The sequence below is a fragment of the Corvus kubaryi genome, unplaced genomic scaffold (genome assembly GCF_017639235.1).
Source record: "Corvus kubaryi isolate FWS band 111438036 unplaced genomic scaffold, C.kubaryi_AGA036_p1.0 66, whole genome shotgun sequence".
NCBI lineage: Eukaryota > Metazoa > Chordata > Aves > Passeriformes > Corvidae > Corvus > Corvus kubaryi.
In genome coordinates, this window is record NW_024582054.1 from 3,230,900 (window position 1) to 3,252,457 (window position 21,558).

Sequence of the window (21,558 nt, forward strand, 5' to 3'; positions counted from 1 at the left end):
CTCAGGCACATGGTATGATTCTTGGGGTGTCCTGCCCAGGGCCAGGAGTTGGACTTAATGATCCTGATGGATCCCTTCCAACTCAGAAATAATACATAAGTGCCCCTCATCCCACTCCTGCTTAGGTGTCTTAACTCTTACCTATAGAGAAGTATCTTCAATTAATGAGGAGGCCAGCCTCTACAGCCACAGAAAGAAGAAAGGTGACAGACCACTCTGGAAAGAGAGATGTGTTTGGTTTCACTTGTGCACAGTGCATACTGGCAAGCAGCTTTGAAACCCTGGCTTCAGTGGCAGCTTTTTAGAAATAAAACGACAAAAGCTCAGATTCTGCAGGCACCCTTCCCTTGGTGCTACTAACTAACCAAAGTCAGAAGAAAAATTTCCTCCACCTGAAGCAACTAATTAAGTCAAGAGTTCAGTGGATAGAAACAGACTTAATGATAAGATGCTTCCCTGCTGTCAGAGGATGTAGAACAGACATTAATTTTCATCCTCTCAAATCCCTCCATGGCAGCCAATGCAGCCAAGCATGAAATACTCCTAACCTGCCTCAGACAAATGGCCAGAGGTGTGCAGTAAAATAGTTATGAATTTGCTCACCTTGACTGTAGTCAGAGAATGAATCTCTTCACAACACCCCTAATTAGCAGCTTATACCAGTCCCTCTTCCTTTTACCAATAGCAAGAATCAAAGATGCTAAAAGCAGCCCTACCTGTGCACCTGATGACAGGCTGTAATGTCCCTTTTCCCCCATGCAGTCATACCACTGCCTGCCCAAGGACTCAACTCCTACATGGGATCAGCTCATGACTGGAAAGACCTGGTTAAAGCGGGACCAAAAATGACCAAGGCAAAACTGACAGGAAAAATATACCAAAAAAAACCACATCAAAACAAAACACAGTTCTCTGGAAGGGTGCTCCAGGCCTGAGGAGTCTCCACAGGTGGAGGCACATGCCAAGAGGCAGTCAGCTCTCCAGGGTGCTAAGAGGAGGCAGAACTTCTCACAGGAGCTATCCTCTTTCAGCACAGCCCCCACACTGCACTTCCAGTGGGTTTTGCCCACAAGAGGCATGGCCTTATGCTAGCAGACAGCGATCTGGTCACCACTGCACACACCTCCTCTCCCCCACAGCACAAGTGCACTAACAGGGCCTGACTGCCAGTCTTGTCATCTGCCTCGCCTCTATGTGTTTCACTACTGCTCCAGTGACAAAACTTTATGAGGATCCTGTACCAACAGAGAGCTCAGCTCTCCCAACACTGAACATCTCCCCTCAACTGTCCCAAAAGTGAAGTCTAGCTTACTAAATGCCATGGAGGAAACAGTTCCCATCAAAGCACGAACTGTCAACTTGAAGATAACATTTAAATATTTGAGAAGTAAATGCAAATAAAGAATTCAAAGTGAGAAGGCTCAAAGGTCAACCCTGCTTTGGGCTAATGGCAGTAACATTCGCAGCAAGACTAGCTTGCTGGGAAAGGCAAAGAACTGGAGGACTAAAACAATAAAATTGTAAAAAACCAAACTTGCCACCTTCGTGGGTTTCACCAAGACTTGCTCTTAAAGGCATACTCATTGCAGCTTGTGATTATGTTCAGATTTTTCAGCTTACATATGAAAAATTAATAATTTCCTCATTTGAGAGAAAAGTGACAGCTGAACCTAAACAGGCAAATGATAAAGCTTTAACCTTTTCTTAGTATCTTACAACCTAAGTCATTTACACCAAAGAAAGTGTTTACAATGAAACCTGAAGGTTGTTCTCCAGGAGCATTCAACTGTTAGTTTTGCTAGGGAAAGCAAAACCAGTGACAGAAGGGAAGTACTAGCTTTAGGATAATACAGAGCATTACAGATACTTTACACACTTTGTCTGTGCAAAAGAGAAGATGTGCTGCAGCACAACTCTTACAGTACGGGTCCTTTTCAAGAAGCACACCAGCAGGCCCAAAACTTGAACTACTGGAGACAGGTTACACAGCAGGGGCATCCCCAGGGCTCTGAGTTTCAAAGATAGCTGCTCTGAAGTTACAAGTGGAATGGGTGCAAGGAAACTCTTAGAAATCCACATTTCTTTCCTCCATGACAGAGATAAATCAGTAGCTGATAAATCAGGGCTTTGTATGACACATCAGAAGCACATTCCTAAAGGCCTCTGCAGCATCAGGTAAATCTCCTGAAGGTAAGTCTCCAGCATGCTGGTTGTCCAGAATAAAGGCAGCACCAGAAGTCGCTTGCCCACTCTAATATAATTTCATTCCATACATACAGTGACATACAGACCCCACCTGGAAGGCATCATCATCGGCAAGGAGTGTTGACAAGGATCCAGGGTTAGGCAGCTTTAATAGGTTTATCTTCTTTACAAAAAGGGTTCCTCTACAGGGGTGAGACAGCCAAACAAATGCAGGATAGGGGGAAGTGCAAAGCAGCTTTTAACTACTAAAGTGAACACACACTAAGAAAAGCAGAACTTTGAGAAAGTCAGATACTACTCTAAACATGGCAGCAACTTCCACTTGAAATTCCTTCCTACATCATCTTTTACACTAAACTGCTATATGGTCTTTCACAATTTCTCACCCCCCAAATCACCATCCATGATGTTAGAGCACTTACAGACAGGTAGAGTCTTTTTCTCAGGACATAGAAAATGTTCTTTCTAGCCAGAAATGCAGCAGCAGCCTTCAACTTTCTAATTATGAGTCTGCATGTGTCAAAGCTTACCATGTTTTTTCCTTGTCTGTGGGCAGAAAACTCAAGACAACATCCACCAGAGGTGCTTATCTCACTCTACAGCAAGGCAACATTTTTCAAGTAAGACATATTTTTCCCTTTACTGACAAAGTAAAGATGTATCTCAAAAGCAGCAGCAATGTTTTTTTTCCTGCTCTCGAACAAGAAATATTTTCCCAATTGAATTAAGATGACTGGCTAGACCTAAAATGCTGAGCCCATAGGATGATGTGGGCATCAAAAGATGTTCTTTTGTTACCCTACTGTTCAATTCTTTGGCTTCTGCTCCCACTGAAATGCTTCTTACTATGCCAGGTGGATAAACACACTTATTTTTGCACTCACAGTATTGGACCTATAGAGAAGGAGCAAAGGAGGCATATCCATCCAGCACCAGCCATGTCAAAGTACACAAGCAATAAGGGAGCATCCCCACAACCTCTTGAGATTAGGCAGTCTTCTCAGTACAGGAAATCTAGAAGTTACCACCCCTGTTCCATAATAAAAGGATCACTGTACTAGACTGGGCCAAAAACTCATTTTATTCTTCAGCAGTTTAGCAACAAGCCCCCTCCAGCCCAATGCATCTAGCCCATCCTGTAACTCATCTATGCAGCCCCACACCTAAGGGGTTACTTCAAATCCCTTTAACAACATCTGGAAGCAGTCCTCTAACTCCAATGCAACACTTTACAGAAGCAGAGCCTCGGAAATTCCAGTTTGCAGGGGAAGATGCCTCCCCAGAGGCTTCAGCTCATTAAAAGGAAAATGTGTTTTTATATGCAGACCAGCACACACAGATAAGCAGGTACAACCTCTTGTGACAATGCTATAATCCTGTTCCAATTACTCTCACAAAGGTACAAACATTTCTGAGCTTGCTGTTCAAATACCTTTAGTATCCTGTCTTCACTCCAGACTATTGGCACCTTGTTACCAGCAGTGTTTTAGCAGTCCTCATCTAGACACAGATCACCAGGTTTAGCAGAGCCTTGTCACATTCAGCCACAAAAGCTGAAGACTCAACAGTCTCCAGTTTCCTGCCTTGCCCAACTACTGCTTGTTTCTTCCTTATCACCCCTGCCAGCATGCTGAGGTCATATCCACAGCTTTACACACACCAGCTATTCCAGCAGTATTTGCAGGCTGAAATTTGCCACAGTTCCACAGCAAATGCACTTCCTGCTCTGCCATCCCCACTGCAGAATCACCATCAGCTGGCAGCATGAACAGGAAGCGGTAACTACTTGTGGTACTTCAGTTAAACATGAGGGCCGGAGAAACAATGGCAGACATGGGTTGCACAGATGAAAAACATTCCACAGATTCTAAGAAAATAGTGCTTCAGTTGCACTGGGAACCAGTGTAGGATTCAAAAGGGACAGAAGCAGAAAAGGAATTGGGACAAGGCAATAAACAAGCAAACTTTCTTCTATCCCACTGTCAGGACTTTTCCCATAATACTAGGGAAAAACCCAAACTGTTCCCAAATGATTGAGTCAAGCAAATAAAAAGGAAGGGACTCAGTGAAAATAGGAATAAAAAGAGAAATCTGTATCTTCAACCTAGTGGGCAGCAGTCCTAAAGGGACACTAGGATGGTGATGAGTCAGAATCTGGACCATAGTTCACAACTAGTTTCTCCTGAAGAACAAATGACATTCAGCACCCCTCCTGCTTTGCTCTACAATGAAACTCCTACCAGTTTCCTTTCTCATTTTCTCATCTTTCTCATTCTAACCCAAGAAGCTACAATGAATTGGACCAGACAACTCTTGAGGTTTTCCCTAAAATAGCTTATTTTCCTGCCAGCAACCATAGCCAAGTATTGAAAGTCCCTTAATACTATGTGTGTGATACCACTCTTCTTGCCAGGAGTAATATTCAGACATTGAATAAAAATAGAGGATCCAGATGATTCCATCAGCACTTCTCTTAACCTCCACTTTCGGAAAACCAACATTTGGTAGGTGGTAAAATTCCTCTCCCACACCTTTAAATTCTTCTTCATTAAGCCATTCCCCTCAGATTTTGTTCCTGTGGGGTTTTTTTGGTTGTTTTTTTTTTTTTTTTTTTTTTTCCAGAGGAGGGGGGAAGTTCAGACAAAACAAATCATATTTCAGAGTTTAACAAAAATGTACAGAAAATGTTATTTTATATATTTAGAAGAGATAAGGAAACCAAATATGCCTCCCAACTCCTTCCAAAGTTGTGTATATCCATAACATGGCCACTGGGAAGACTTTAGACCTTTTCTGAGCACATGAAATAAAAAGCAGGAGTATCCAATGGAATATATCAAGAATCATGCTGAGATGTTCACATTTCTTGATTAAAGGAAATGAAAGATTTTTTTTTACCTCAACCTGTCCTCCCTGTCCTCTCAATACTCTGTCAGCCTCTCAAAACTCTCACAAGCAGCATCTCTCTGCATTTAATGAAATATTTATTCTAATTTGTTGTTTTCTTGAGTCATTTGAAGTTAAATGCTGTAGAAGGCACGAGGATCCCTTCAAGCACAGTGAAAGATATGAAGCTGATCTCCCTCTCTCAGAGGGCAGCCATCATTCCTAAATACAAGGATCAAAAACAAAAATGGGGCATAGAGAGGAATCTCAAGCCTATCCAACACAACAAAAAGTATAATGGGAATCCTAGCTCACAGACTCTTATATTAACCAGTAAAATATCCCACTCATTTCTCATAGTACAGCAGTGAATGTAAGTTTACTCACATGCAGGTCCTTTGGATTTGCTTAGCCAACCTAGGACAGACAAAAGGAAAATTCAGGATTATTATTATTATTATGCTATCATGGTTTAAGCCAGCAGTTAGCTAAACATCACAAAGGTTTAATTCATTCTTCAGCCACTAAAACTCATTAAAATTAAACAAGTTATGTGGCTTCTTGAGATCCTTGTTACTCCCTTCAAGGCATTTACTTAAATAACACTGCCTGGGCCAGTTGTGTGCAGCATTGTGAATATTATTATCATTATTCGAATAGTCTAATTCTGAGCCCATCTGCATCTGCTTCCTAGCCACCATTGCAGCCTGGCCATTATTCTGCAGCTCCTCACCATGCTCTTCCATACCACTCTGCTCTCCAAAGGGACTGGAAAGAGGAATTGCTCCTGAAAATGCTCCCCCTTCTCTCTATGAAGGCTGCCACACTGCTTTGGGCTGACGCTGTAATTTCTCCAAACCCACACTTACATGAAGCATACAGAATCAAGATCATCTGTTCATGCATGACACCTTCCACATTTCTGCCTGGCCATCCAATGCTATAGTGTCCTTGTTTTCATGGCCATTGAATTCATCCCTAGCTGTAAACGCCTTCCTTTCAGCTGCATAATCAGAGACAAAGGAAAACTCTGCTTCGCGCAGATTCCCAAAGAATAGGAACAAGTCTGAATCTGCTCCACGAGTGGAGTGCGCTCTAACAAGCTGCTCTATGCAATGCAAACAAATACCAGTGGTATCCAAGAGCTTCTGTGCAGAATAACCTTGGCACTGAAAAGACCTTAGAACAGCAAGCAGCAGATTGGCTGCATTTGCATCAGAGACAACACACAGGAATGAAGTCGTTTCAGTTTATTCAAGCTCAATTCATCACTTTAATGGCAATCCTAAAAATTAAAGAGCTAACTTTATAGCATTTCACATGTGCAGTCAACAAAAATCAGACTGTGTCTAAACCTAAATGGACTTAGATTCACCAAGCCTGCATTACTATTAATTTTTAAAGGTTAATATTTAAACACTCTCCTTTATGGGTATTGATATTTGCTTAATTTGGGATGTTTAATACTTTTACCAACACATTTACTTGCATTTCCCAGGATCAGGTGATGCTATTATCAATAATGAAAGGCCCAACCTGCTTTGATAGGTTTCTGACAGAGACAGTCATGAATCCAAGAAAGATTACACATTTGGAACATAAACCATAGGAAGCTTTCAGAGTGTTTTACCCACTACATGTTAAAATTTAATTAACAACTTAATCTGATCCACTGTCATTCTTCCAAAAATAGCCTGGCCAGGCAGGAGGACTATTGTGAATGAGACATAAACACAAGGCTTTAAGGGACAGAGATAGGAGGGAGAGGGGGAAAACTTACAAAAGTCATAGCAACAAAAATAGAACGGAGAAGCGTTATCTGTGGAAATGCAGATAAAAAGGTTGTCATTGCTCTTCTCCAATGCTTCAAAAATTCCCCACCTCTATTTACTAAGCTTCCTGGCTTTTCGCTACATTCCAGTTGAACCCTCAAAGAAACAGAAGAGACAGATAAGAACTAAGCCTCAGTACTACTGAGGAGCTTTCCAAGTCTCCTTGCCTGCTCATTCCTTCATTATTTCCTGCAACTGATCTTGGAGAACTTGCCAGACAAGGAAAAATGCTATAACAGTGATAAAGCTCAAAAAATATTTCTGAGTAGCACTCAAGTTTCCATAAATCCTCCTCTTCTGCCACAGCTTCACTGCTTGCCCACTACCAAACGCTGCATTTGTTTTGTGTTAAAATATGTGCAGTGGTTATTTTCATATTCATGGATATCTTCCCATGAAAAGGGAACAGTTTCCCCAAATTCTGCAGTGTGCTTAGTGACTAAGCAACTTATATTCATCTCATGGCACTCGAGGATATTTGGATAGATTGCTTGAGACAAAGTGCTGAGATTTTTCTTAAAAATCCATGCATAAATAAAATCGATTTATTACCAGAGGACAGAGAAGATGCTTGCTGATTGAAAATGAGTCTGCTCTCTGCATTAACCACATGGCAAAGAGAACATCTTCCTGCCCAGATCATGAATATATCTCTAAGCTTCCTGGAACTTAAGCAATAGAATTTCTAAGCAGCAAAATGATTGCAATACAATATACCTCATATGGTTTTATACATATGAATCACAAGCTCTGCTTTCTCACTCAGGGCTGAGCCAGGCATTGTCTCCATGCTTGTCTTTTTATGAGAACATTCTTCAGCTTTTGTAGCAATTGTGAGCATGTCACATCAGCCCCACATTCGAGATAAGCATTACCACCAAGAGATTTAATACAATCTCTTGCTTCATGTTAACACAGTTTTGCTCTGCTTGCTCTGAATGACTTTGCTATGCAAACTAATGAAGTGAGGATGGTGAGGTGGTTGGGGGACAAAGATGAGGGAAAGATGATTTTCCAAGCGCCTCGCCAGTACTCTTTGTTTCTCCATCTGGCTCTCTGCTCCTCAGCTGACTTGCTCATTAATGTTACTCATGGCTGGCATACTGCTGCAGGTGCAGCTCCCTGGGCCCATGATGCAACACTGAGCACCCCCATCCCTCCCAGCAACTGGCATTTGGGTTGCTACCTCCCAGTCTCAGAAAAACCGTACATGGAAGCACTCCTCAGCGAGCCCGCCCCCAGGACCTTTTCCCCTGTGTTTCTTGCCCTCTGCTGTGATCCTGGCTCCCCTCTGTTTTCTCACTTCCCCTGCAGGAAATGGTTCATGCCTAGCCACTATAATCCTGTTTATTATAAGGCTGATGATCTGCCTTAATCAGTTCACCACAACTTGTTTCACATCCTGAAGCAAAAAGAATACATAAAGGGAAACACAATGCAGAATCACTCCCGGGTCTTCTGGCATGCCTAACTAGTGCTTTTGTTATGTGATTGGATGTCTCAAAAATTACATTAAAAAGGCTTGCCGTACTGTGGCAGCTTTTCCCCATCCAGCAGCCCGTGCAGCACAAGGCATTTGCATACTGATTACAGTCTCAGTTGAAGGTGCTACAGTGCCTAATGGGAGTTTCAGATGGCGATGGTGCCCCAGGCTGGGAGGCGTATCTGATAGGCCTACATCTGAAATGAGGCAGTGACACTATCACCAACCACGGCAAGGCTGGAAAAAAAAACATGGATAGACCAGATCCAAGAAGATCTTGTCCCTTTCCCACTATCACTAACTATTCATGACAATTAGCCATGCTCTCAAGGGTGTCCCCCCCACCCCTTCATTACCTACAAGGCCAAAATCAGGTCAGGAAGACATAAAAGCCTGGGATATCTGATTTCAGCAGTCTCTCCCTTCCAACTCAAAGAGCCAGGAATAGTAAAAGAAAATCAACTCCTCCTCCAGAAGTTTTCAGCACCAGCAGACTTTTCCATACAGGATCACCTCAACTTTGAGTGCATCTGGCAGCTACTGTTTATTCTGCTCTACCACACTGCTGCTGAGGAATGTTGGTCACATGACATTCTCAGGTGCCATGATATGTCAAATAAATAGGACTTTTTAGAGTTATGTCAAGAACTGAGGTTTTCTTTACATAGGCAAGCTAATGTTCTACATTACAACAGCTGCTCAAGTCAAATCTGTATGTCTTTTTAGGATTAACTCCTTCAAAGTTCTTGCAAGAGCACACAAAGCTCCTCCTTCCATCTCATGCCTCCTATGACCAGGCATCTCTCTACAGACAAAAACTAGATCATGGCTGGTCTAAGAAAAAAAGACATATTTCAGGGTATACTGGGTAATCAAGCATGTACTTCACATCACGTATTACTTTCTGAGTATCCAGTACATTTCCTTCTTTCACTCATTTCTAAAAGGCAGATCTCTCATCTCTGATGAGATTTTTCGTATCATCCCATTCCACTGCTATTTACACTATTCACAACACTTATCCATCTGAGAAACACCAAGAGATGATGGGAGATGGAAAACTTAAGCTAAAAAGAGGATCCAATAGAGGAGTGCAGGTAGCAGGTGTTAAGGTGTCAGAAGACAGCATAAAAGGAAACACTGAACAGATTCAACAGTTGTGCAAAAGAGCTGAACACAATCTCTGCTACTACCCCTTCACATGAGCAGTTGCTAAAGGGCACACAGATAACATGGTCTACATGAGAATCTCACTCAACAAAAACTCAGTCCATGCTCTTGAGATGCTCCAAGTATCCCCAGCTGCAGTGAAGGGATGAGAAGGGAGGGGGAAAAAAGCCACAGGAATCAAAACTACAGGACGAAGGACAAGCACTTATTTACTAATATGCAAGACTCATTCAGTTCAGACACTTCATGTTCTGCTCAACAAGTCGTGATGGAATTTTTCCTGTGAGTACTGAAAGATGTGTACAAATACATCAACCATCACCAGTTTTCAGCTAAAAAGATACAGGCACTTCCAAACTTATACATATCCCCCCCTCCCTATAGCATATATAAAGGTTTTTACTTACCTGTGGACTGTGCTTCCAAGATAAAGGTACCAAAGATAACTAGCAGACGAAACAACCCATGGCCAGTCAAGGCAAGAGATGATCCTGTGTTGCTCTTTGGTGCTACCATTCCATGGCACATCTTTTACCCACCAAAGTTTCTTTTTAAAAAATTCTTGAAGGATCTGGTTGATCAGGACCTCCTTGGTCTAAAAAACACAAAGACAAAGCAAGAAAAAGTGTTGAGCCAAACACCTACAACATCTGGAGAGGGAAAAGGGAAAGTCAGAAACAAAGAGAAACCTTTTACATGTTCTAGCACTTAGGAATCTTACCAAGTATTTACAGTACTCAAAGTAATAGGAGCAGAAAAAGCAATCTTCTACACAGCAAAGACTAAAAGGAGCTGTATTATAGAGAGACCATAACTTTTCACTCACTGTCTGTTTCAAATGTGACGACTGCCTAGCTTACAATTAATTTTAGCTTTCCCTTTCAAGACAGCCCCAGAGCACATAGCATCTGGAGGATTTGTTTCAAAAATTCTTAAAGAGAGCCAGTCTTCCTACACCCCACCACCTTTCAGAAGGTCTGCAAGACAAAGCAGACTGTACTAGACAGCTACGATAAATTAATCAAATGCTTCTTCAGCCACCTGGAGAGGCACAGCAATCCTGACAGCCAGCCAGCAGGCAAACACACGCTTATGAGCAGGAATGTAAAACAACTTGCAAACCTCAGGTATAATCATCTGACAGTACAGAGCACAGCAATTAAAATTGCAGGATGTGACACTACTCATACCTGAGGACTGAGTGATTCACCCACAGCCTATAAGGCACTGTCACAGCAAAAACAGCCTTGTACACAAAACACGCAAGGCACAGCTGGGAAACAAGAGAAAGCACAAAGCTGAAGCCTTACTTTTAATGAAGACCCAGCAGAACACACATTTCACCAGCCTACAGGTTTTAACCCGCAAGGACTCCAACAGTAAACACACTGACAAACAAAAAACCAACCAACCAAAAAACACCCTGGAAAAAACAAATCAACCAATAAAATAAAAACAACCAAAAAAACCCCACATGGAAACACATTTCAATACTTGTATCCTGCTATTCATTACACATCTGAAGCTCTCAAATGAAAACAAATTTGCCGAAATTAATGTTTTTTTACACCTGACAACAGGAATACTTTTAATTTTGAGGAAAACCCCATCCAGCCACAGATTCTTCAGTTAAATGAATATTCAGACTGAAGGGGGATTAGGGTTAGGCCAGGTTTCCCAAGGAAATTCGAAACTGCTGGATAATCTCAAAGAGATCTGAGAAGTGCAGAGGCAGATATTGTATTTGTACCCTGTGAGGACAAACAGGACGCCTGGCTTAGTACTCCTACTACTGGGGAAGGCAGAACCTTCAGATCCTTAAGTAGTTCTGAGATGAAAGCAATACACCCGCACTGTCTAGAGAAACACACGATTTAAACAGCCACAACTCACATTTCCAATTACTCAGGCAAAACAGTAGATGCATTATGGGAGGGAATATGTGTGTTTGTCAATAAACCTGGTAGCCATCCTAGTGAAAAGAGGGTTTTTCCTTAGCTCCATGTCACTGCTATGCTCATATTTACTTCACTTTTAAAGAGCTATCTTTAAAATTTGGATCTTTCTTTTTAGTCTCTTTTTAGAAAAATTCTTTGTCTGCATACACTCTGCCTCAAAATGTCATTTCAAGATGACATTTAAAGTGTCATGCGGCAAGTCTGGAGCTGCTGCTACAATAAACTCTGTCTACCCCTTTTGTTTCTTGCTTCATTTGGAGGGGGAGGGAGAGGAGAGAATCTATCCCACTATGCCTATAGCACAGCCTATAGATTTCTCATGTATTCCACGGATAAGGAGCCAATGCTTTGTTCACCAAACTCCCACCATGTAGAACAGAATAAGGATACTTTCACTTACCTGCTAGAATTCCTTCAGCAACAATTAGACCATGGAATGAAAAAAACACTCCATGTGAAGAACACCAAGCCAGTTAATCTGTACATCTGCCCCCTCCTCTCAAGTCAGACGTCCTGCATGGCATCTAAGTGCATATTCAGTCGGAAGAGGCCAGCCTCTGGCCTAAACTCCAGGCCAGAAGAGGGCTGCTCTTCTCCAAAAGTCACTGCTCTACACAGAATTACAGCTCTGACAAAGCAATACACCATCTTCAACAAATGCCCTTCTGATTAGATCAAGAAAGGTCTGTCCTTCCTATTCCAATTTAATGGAGCCTCATTAGTATAACAACCTCTTAAAGTACTGCCAAGGTATCTTTTAAAGGTGGCCCTCTCTGCCCTTGGAACAATGCATGTCAGGTGACATAACAGCAGCCAGGAGAGGTAGGAAGAGGGCATGCAATTACCACAAAATTTGCTGAGCTGCCTGAGGTGTGCTCCCCTTCCCCAGAGGCATCTTCCTCCCCCAAAGACTGCACCTAGAAGTCAGCAGTCCAGTTCTGGTCTCTGAACAGCAAACAAGTTAGAAATACCTAAAACAAGAGTATCTTCTGGGGGAATCAATTATTGCTTATTCTTGATTCACTAACAGATTGCTCCAAAGCACAGCACTGTTTCTCTCCTTTCTTCTAAAATCGGGTATGGTTTCTACATCTCTTTTCAGCTACCAAGCCACTTGAATCCCAGATTGCCAGGCATCCTGTCTCTCACAGGCCAGGGGCTGCCACACCAGGAATGCTGTAAATTGATGCTGCTATGCCTTCAGTAACATCCCACTAAGCTGATTTAATTCAGTGAATTTGAAGGAGACACAAGGGTAGCCAGCCCATTCAGTGGGCAACAGCATAGATAAACCCCTCAGGATTATTAGAAGACATGGGGTACAGGTACGGCTTGCAAGGATCCTCCCTTTGGGCTTCAGCCAAGTTGCAAAACTTGTTCCTAGCCTTGACTGTTCCCTGGCGAAATCAGAAGAAGAGAGAGATTCTGACTAGATAAGAAACTATCCCTTTTTCCCAGAAGAGAGCTGATTTGGAGGCTATTTAGGCAGACATTCAATTGTCTGAAAATTGACTGTTGTTTTAGCACACTCCTTAAACCTACAGCTTAGGGGGAAGCAGCTTTCATAACACCTCTTCAGGCCTCCACTGCCTGAAGTTAGATGGAGTGCAGTGTAGATCACACACATTTGTCAGAGACATACTCTCAGGGGCACAGCTTAACAATTCAGGGGTTTGGGAGAATCAAAGTGTACACAAAGCACTAAGGAATGGGCTGGTTTCTTTAATGGATACTAGGAACAATGAGGCAGAAGCTGACAGTAGCACAAGTATGCAGAGCAAGGACATTTCAGACCCATTTCACATGCCACAGCCTAGACTGAAGGGTTATGTAAGGATTAAGTTTAAACAGAGACGTTTTCAAAGATAATACTTAGTACAGCCAAGAGTGCCCATAAATACATTAAGGAGTGGAGATTTTTCTCTGTTAAAAGTATATCAGTCAATAAAGGTGAAGGGCTTTTTGCTTTCTTTTTAATGTGAACCTTGAAAAACACCTACTAAATATGGATAAGACAATAAACCATCCTCTATATCCACAAAGTCAATAGCCACACACCCTCTTAGGGAATGCTACAAACAAGTAAAAAAGTACCCATTGTTCCCAGCTTACAGACATCTCCAGATCTTTCTTCAAGTCTTGGCATCAAGCAAGCTTCCCAGTGATGCTCCAGCAAGAGTCCCCCTTGTTGCATGGCCAGCCCTGTTTGCACAAGGAGCAGTAGTTTGCTTCTACATAAAGTCCTCAAGCAGGCATCAGCTTCCACTGAAACCACGCAGGCCAGACTTCCTGCTTGCTCCTAAACCACAATCAGCCCTTTCCAAAGATGACACACTCATATATGGCAGGAGCTCTCTTTAAGATAAGCTCTTTGGGGACCTTTGCCATTTTTCTTCCAGACCTTCAGAAGCTGCAAAATCATATTCCTTGATCCAATATCCCTTTATAAGCATGTGTAAATTTTCACAGGATTATGACTCAGTTTTCTTATTTTTCTTACTTTGTCACAGCAGGACTCCTAGGTCCACATGGAAGAGCGTTCTTTGGAAGGCCATATGCTCAGGACATGCTCTAGACAGCTAGGGACTGGACAGTCTGAAGCTCTCTAGTTGCTCAAAATTCCTGGCACAGTTATGTCCTGTGTCACTGTTGCTGGAAAACAGGTCCTCAACCTGAATTCTTCAAAGTTTATTTAGGGAAGTGTTGAGAATGTTTGGAATGCTACCGGCTTGCTTTTAAATACCATACTTGAAACTTACCAAAAGAACATTGGCTATCCTCATGCACATCAGAAATCTCTATTTTATCCACATGGTTTCCCCCTCACAGAATAATACTCAGACAGTGTTTGCTAACTCTTGAATGCACACAGCAAATATCTTAGCAGTGGCATGAGTGATGGGTGTGCACAGCATAGCTTTTGAAAAGCTAAGCACAAGCATTGTTCTTGCCTCATGGTCACGCTGCAAGAGGAATCTAATGTAAGCAGTGTGGTTCAGAGGATTTAACCTTCACCCTGAGTTGCTGGTTTTGTTGTATCCTTATTTTGTCTGCTTTCAAAGAGCAGTTAAGCTTTAAGGCAAAAAATCATCCTCTTGGCTGCTAAATTAAAAAAAAAAAAACAGAAAAATCAAGTCCAAGTGACAGCAGAGGGAAGAAATCCTTCATTCCACTTATTTTCTGTGGTTAAATCAGTTTAGTTGAAAGCTTTTAAAAACAGAATTGTATTTTTAACATTTAGAGATAGCATCACAATTCCGTCACACTGTTCAGTTTAAACTAGGCACAAAGGAAAAAACCAAAGCCTTTGAAGTTACCTGCAGGCAGTTCAGAAAAATCTTAATCAGCTGACTTTTCAACACAGCCAACTCTCAATTATTCACGATAATGGGAAGAGATGGAAGAGGAAAAGAGGAAATATGAAAAGCCAAACAACATTTAACACTCCCCATCTCCTGCCCAGTAACCAGACAATGTGTTTGGTAGCTTCATTTTACACCTTCACATTTGAATTATAAAAAGGCAGATTTCTGCACAGCACAGTCACAGCACAAAGCAGACGGCCAAATTGCACATACTCCCTGCTACAAAGAAGAATTACTAGGAAAGACCAAGCTGCTTATTCTGGACATTGGAATCAGCACACACCCTCCTGCAAACGACCCCATTGCTGAAGTGGAATCCAAATGGTTGGATTTCCTTCCTCGTTCCCCAGCTGTGCCAAGGGTTTGGCCTATGACCTTCAAATTCAGGTGTTTCTTTCATATAATTGTTTTGGTTTAGCTTTTACCTACTCCCTCCCATGAAGGTTTCTAGAACGCTTCTTTTAAATTTTAAAATTTTAAATTTAAAAAAAGAAAATCCCAACAAGCTAAACCAACAATTTTTGGTGATCCACAACTTCCATTTTCAAGAGGGAGCATTAGAGTTCACTCAGAAAGAAGCGTGCTGGACAGGTTAAACTCTGAAATTCCATTTTAATCTATGATAAATGGCATGTGCCTAACTATCCACAGACTCACTAAGGCACACCCAAGCTTTAAGCCAGGGAACTGGACTTTTCTCTACTGGATAACTAGTACCTTACAACTGATAAAGTCACACCAATATTCCTAACTCAGGTGAAAAACCTTCAAGATTCACCAATTTGCACAGCTTACTCCCCAGCTTCCTCCTCTCTATCCTTTCTATCACAGTCTAAAGTCTTTTTGGTATCTAGATCATGCTTTTGCACCCCTCCCTTGCTTGCCTCCTCATCTCACTTGATGCTCCTCTAAAAGTCATCCTTAGGTTAGCTGAGCGTATTTTTCTGTGGGCTGATTGCAGGGAGCACTTCCTCCAGCTATTCCACTTCCGTGCTGGCAGTTGGGTGCAAGCCTTTGTATACAAGCTTCCTCCCCTTCTGCAGCCCAGAGAAATGGACAGCAGACTCAAAGATATTCCTCAGTGGACCAAACAAGCTTCAATTCCAACATTCCTTTTAAAGGTAAGTAACAAGGAAGGAACAGGCTTTTCAAGGTGTGCCAGTTTGCCAAGGGGAGAAGGACTGGTATTCAGTATCTTCCACTGTCCATGCATGATGGAAACGCTCAAGTCAGCTGTGGATTTACAACTGCAAAGCAGGGCTCAGTTTTCATTCTTGCAAATAGCACTCATAACTTTTAGAACCAGAATCAGAGACAAACCATTAGTAACAGTCTCAATCTTGTGATTATCCTTCTCCATTTCCACATACTGTGCTTGTCATGCCAGGTCTGACACATTCACAGAAGATTTGAATTTTATTACTTAAAAAAAGATAAAAATCCAATTTGCCTTCTTTTGGTAAGCCCAAGAGAAAGCCCTAAATATCATTAGCTCCCCAGATTTTAAGATGTTTCCTTTAGAGTCACAGAATTTCGCTGGAATTTTTTTCTGTTTTACTTGGGAAGAGGAAGATAAGAGATCAAAATCCAACTGTCCTTCCAAATAAGGAAGGAGAAGCTAGTTACAGGCAGGCTGTGAACTTCCAGGAACCAGTAAGAAGAAAAACAGAGCTGTGGAGGAGCAGTGGGAAGAGTTAGGTTAATGCACACAACTCCAATGCACTGCAGATTTCTGCACTATTACAAAAATGCTTATAGCAGTGGGATCATGTCACCAGTGAATTAAAAGAAAACAGTTATTTTTTTAAAAAGTGCTAGATCTGCTTTAAAGGATTTTTTTTTTTAAACATACTGTCATCTATGAAATCTATGGGAGGAACTAGAGACTGGGGGACTGTGGAGAATACATCTCTCACAATCTTTCCCAGTTTTGTTTTTGGGTGAATTTTTGTTGTGGGTTTTTTTAAAAAGTCTTTATTTGGAAAAGTATTCCCTTTAGCAACTATTGTTTCAGCATTTTCCCCCTGGCACACTGCATCAGAAAGGCTAGGTTTCATACTTTCAGCTTTAATCAGTACAACAGCACATTTACAGAGGACCATATGCACAAAATGTTCCAGAATGCCTTCCAAAAATAATAAGTCCTAGAAAAGAAAAAAACTCACAGTAAACTGGAATGGCTTCAGGGAAGGAGAATAAAGAAAAGCCGTGCAAAGGCAGAACCTCTTGTAACCACATCCAAGCTTGAAATGTTACTTTCAGTAACAGGGTTGACAAAGAAACACTGGATTGGGTAAGGTCACTCGTATATCCAGGATGCTATTCTCATTTATGCAGCTGTGTTAATCTGTTTCAGAGAATGAACCGCAAAGCCTATGTACAGTAACGGCTTATTTTATAATCCCTCACTACTAGAACGTGCTTTTCCCTATCCTTACCATTTCTTGTGCTTTCAACTAATGTGGCTAAAAGCATCAGTCTCCATCTATACATGCAGCTGCAATACCAGCAGGCTGCTCAGCTACTTGAGAGGACATCCATTTAGAAGTCTTTTTCCTATCAAAGCCCTCAAAATCTAAACTTCAGCAGTCTGACATTTAAGCAAGGAACGATATTAGGAGATGGAGAAACTCTTACATTTACTCCTAAAAGCACAGCTGTGAGACACAACTCAAGTTTAAAATGATTACATTTCCCAGATATAAAAATACCCACTATACACTTTCAAGGAATGATGACAAATGTTATACAGTGCTTGTTATTTGTATCCTACCTCATATAGAAAGTTCTCAGCAAGAGATGTTTTGTAATATCAGAACATTCCAGGCTAACAAATCCTTAATGTTTGAATGCCCGTCAGCACATAGGTCTTTTCAAAGATAAACACACACACATAAAAACTCTGATAAATCAGACTGTCCCTTAAGTCCTCTGAAAATTTAATCTTCCAACAAGATAGATAATCAACCAAACCGAGAAAGTTAAAAAGCACAGTTTTAAATTCTGGTTTTGGCCTTAAGACTGCATTTGGGATTCTAACACAGCAGAGAATGACTTCAATAGATCTCAATAAGGCAGGCCTTCAAAAGGTCTCAGCACTATGGCTCAGTTTTGTGTCCATTAGCCCACTATTTCCCTTTACTTTTGTTTTTTAGTAGCTGCAAAGTTGCTAGATGTTTCTTACTGCTTTTCCTCCTTAGGATGCACTGTGCTAACAGCACAGATGCACATGTATTACCACAAACACTCACTGTGACAGACACCCATCCTAGTGGCATTGGGCACATTTTATTCCACAGAGCCATATCACTCTTGCCAGTGTGCAATGAAAGAAGGAAACATGTATCCCCATTCAACACCCTCGCAATTAAGACCACAGGACAATTAGCACACTGCCTGCACACAGACCTGCTCCCGCGGAGTTGCGGTTGAGGGCGGTTGCCGGTGTCCCCGGCAGGTTCCCCAGGGGGGCACCCTCACCAGCAGCAGGCACACCAGCCTCCACCCCAATGCTCAACCTGAGGATTTCAGACTTCAGGCAAAGTGAAATAAATTAATTTTAGAAGTCAACAGGGCCAGGAGAAGCAGGGGTGGGGAACAGGAGCCCAAACAGCTTGCTTTCTTTTAAATCACTCTCACAATTACCAGAATTACTCGCAGAGAAGACACAATGCTATGCACAAGACCCTCACTACCTTTTTTCCTCTAACTGGTTTCCCTCAACAGGCTATGCTTAATTTGATTTTCTTACAAGGGATCAGTTGCAATTGCATTCTGATTTGAGCAGCACAAGCTAGAAGAATCAAGCCAGAGAGACACTCCAAGAAGGATAGTGGCTCATTACATCTCACAAGGTGACACACACACACCATGAGAATGCCAAGTTCCCCAAGCAGAATCCTCAGGATAGATCCCTTACCAGCAGAGTAGCAAACCATCATCTGAGACCTACAACCATCATTCAAAGACTGTGTGTTAAAGATTTAGATTTTGTGTTAAAGATTTCCACCATTAAATTGGGGTGGGAGAGAAGCATGCCAGAAAGAAGTGTAGAGAAGTAAGAGTTTGCAGAATAAAACCTGTTTGTTGTATCTCAATAGAAGGTCAGTTTGAAGCTTCAACTTCTCCCTCACCTGACTCAGTGACATTTAGACTTTACAAAGCATGGCTATTAGAGGAAAAAAATACTTTAAAAAATAAATCACTGTTAGCTGGAACTGGGGTAGCCCAGAGGGGGGACACAGGGTGCTCTGATTTGCAGCAGGAGAGGGAGCACAACCAGTCTTCTGCACCACCCTGCAAGTGTCAAAGGGATCCCCACTCCTCCACTCCCCAAGGAGAGGCCTTTGTCTAGTTGTTATCAAACAAACTCCAACAAAATGTTAAGCAAAGGATCTTGAGGCAGCCAAGAAGCACTGCCTGACGGTAACTGCTTATTTAGCAGCTCTCAGCACCTTGTTTATACAGCAGCAATGGTTCCTCAGCTTTTACTGACCTGCAGTAAAGCAGCATCTCCCCTTTGCAGAGCCAGCTGGGGTTGAGGCCCGTCCCTCCACCATCCAAGCACTTTCAGGCTACCTTGGCTGAAGGATGTCTCCCTGCCCCTGGGTGACCAGACACCGCTACGCTGCTGCTCCCACACCCACCTCGCACCCAACCATCCCCTCCGCAACAACAACAAACTTTCAGGACCTTCTTGGGGAAACTGGGCCCTTGCACCAGGACAACTCTGGGGCCAGTGGAAGCAGCAGATGGGGAAACGCTCCCACCTCAGATTTGCTGCCAAGGCCTGAAGTGTGTGAAACCACTCTCTGACTCGAGCAAGCAGCCTAATATGCTGGGCCAAGAAGTTGTACAGGCTTCTTGGTCCTAAAACCATCTCCATTTTCAATCCACATTGAATTGTGGAAAAAATCATTTACTATGCATAAAGATGCTCTATATCTAAATCATTCCCCTAAATCACGGTTTCAGCATCGTGGTTTCCATGCAGATTAAAAGCCAGAAAGCTGAGTCAGAGTGCTCCAAATCAGCCAAAGGTAATGCAGGCTTGCTTAGTTAGAGAAAGTCAAATGAAATAAAAAAAAAAAAAAAAAAAAAAAAAAAGGGGGAAAAAGTTATACAAAGCAGAACAGCAAGAGTCAGCAAAAAGCTCAGCAGTAAACCTTAGAGTTTTGTGCAAGAGTGAGAAAGGCTACAAAGTGGTGCTGTGCACAGGCAAGAATCACACACATGGCCATGCTAGGTCAGAAGGAGATACGCCCAGGAGTCAGAGCATACAGGTTACTTAATCTTCTACCTCACACTTTGGCTGTTTTGCTAGACCACCTAGGACTGCAAAAGCACAGCTAGGCTTTATCCAGTCAGCTTCAAAACTCTAAAGAAAACCCTTCCAAAGATCAGATTCCCTCTGACACTCAAAATGTGCAAAGACAAACCCTGGATAAAGCCCAAGGCAATGCCTCTTCACCACTGGGACCAGAACGTAGAGGTAAAGCATCCTGCTAGTGACCTGGGTAGTTGCCTCCCTGCCTGCTGTCCCTCAGCCAAGCACACCACTCCCAGGTGCTGCCTCCCTCCTGGCTCCAGTCATAGTCCTCCACCCCCGAATGGGCCAGCTACCAGGCAAGCATCCATGAAACACAAACAAGAAGACAGATGATAGAGTCTTCACTGGATTTCTGCATTTTTTTCAACTGTCCAGCATATTCAAATATCAATAGGCTGGGCACATGATCATGAAAAATACCACACATGCTGTCCCAGACACCTCTACGCCTTGCTCCTCTTGCACACACAGAGCTGGAAAGTGGAAGATCCTTCCCCATTCCCTCTAAAAAGTGCATTTTAGGACAGGCGTATTTAACTCTCTTCTATCTTGAAGGTAAGGAATAAGTATGTCAAGTCACTAGCAGCTAAGTGAACAGTACATCCACTTGAGAAACACATCACTCCCTGCTTTGCTTGGGGTTTTAAGGTGTCTCGAAGCACCCTGCATGAGTACACTGAAGTCATGAAACTATTTGTCAAGAGAAACCACTCCAGCACAGAATTCCCAGTGACCTCTACTCAGCCTCACGGGAAAAGCACAGCAACTCCAGTTTCAACTGCCTTTAAAGGAAGACTGATTCTATTTTTTTTTTTTCCCCGACATTTTTGAAATAAATATGAAGGTCCTGCAACAGCCAGTAATCCTCAAGCAATTTCCTGTCTCTGGAAACAAGCTTCCCTCAGACTGAATTGATTAAATAAAGGTTATTAAAATTAGTATAAAGCAAGCTTGTTTAAAAGTCCTCCTCTTCATGTTTTTACCTGTAACACAGTGCTCCAAGCAGCAGCATAAAGAGATCAGCCATGAGAGCTTACAGCACAACAAAATTAATATGCAAGACCCACCAAAGAGTGAGAAGGTGATTTAAAATGACTTTCAACAGCAGAGGATTTTCATGTTCATTTAACCTATTTTGAAGTGAGTTTCTCAAGGGTATGCACCCTTTTATACTGTACCCTTAAGATTGGATTTGTTTTCCCCATTTTGTAAATCTGGTATGCAATTTAGTCTTTTGAGAGTCAGCAGCTGTCATCACCAAAGCTGTTTTCCTTTTGCCTCTGCAGTTTAAGGATTTGCTGCAAAACAACTGGTTAAATCCATTTACACC

The 21,558-nt window shown here is 42.2% G+C and overlaps 1 protein-coding gene across 7 annotated transcripts in view; it reads right to left on the reverse strand.

The window, feature by feature from the left end:
- The window catches only part of SUSD6 (sushi domain containing 6), a 91,617-nt gene that overhangs the window by 34,828 nt on the left and 35,231 nt on the right, over positions 1–21,558 (reverse strand). For 6 of the 7 annotated variants that reach the window (XM_042047064.1, XM_042047068.1, XM_042047065.1 and 3 more), the window contains 2 exons: positions 9,984–10,171; positions 5,479–5,508 (listed from right to left, as the gene is read on the reverse strand). In XM_042047064.1, the coding sequence (XP_041902998.1) occupies positions 5,479–5,508; positions 9,984–10,104 (151 nt within the window). In that variant the 5' untranslated portion in view covers positions 10,105–10,171. The remainder of the gene's footprint in view (positions 1–5,478; positions 5,509–9,983; positions 10,172–21,558) is intronic. The other variant, XM_042047069.1, reaches the window with a different exon arrangement.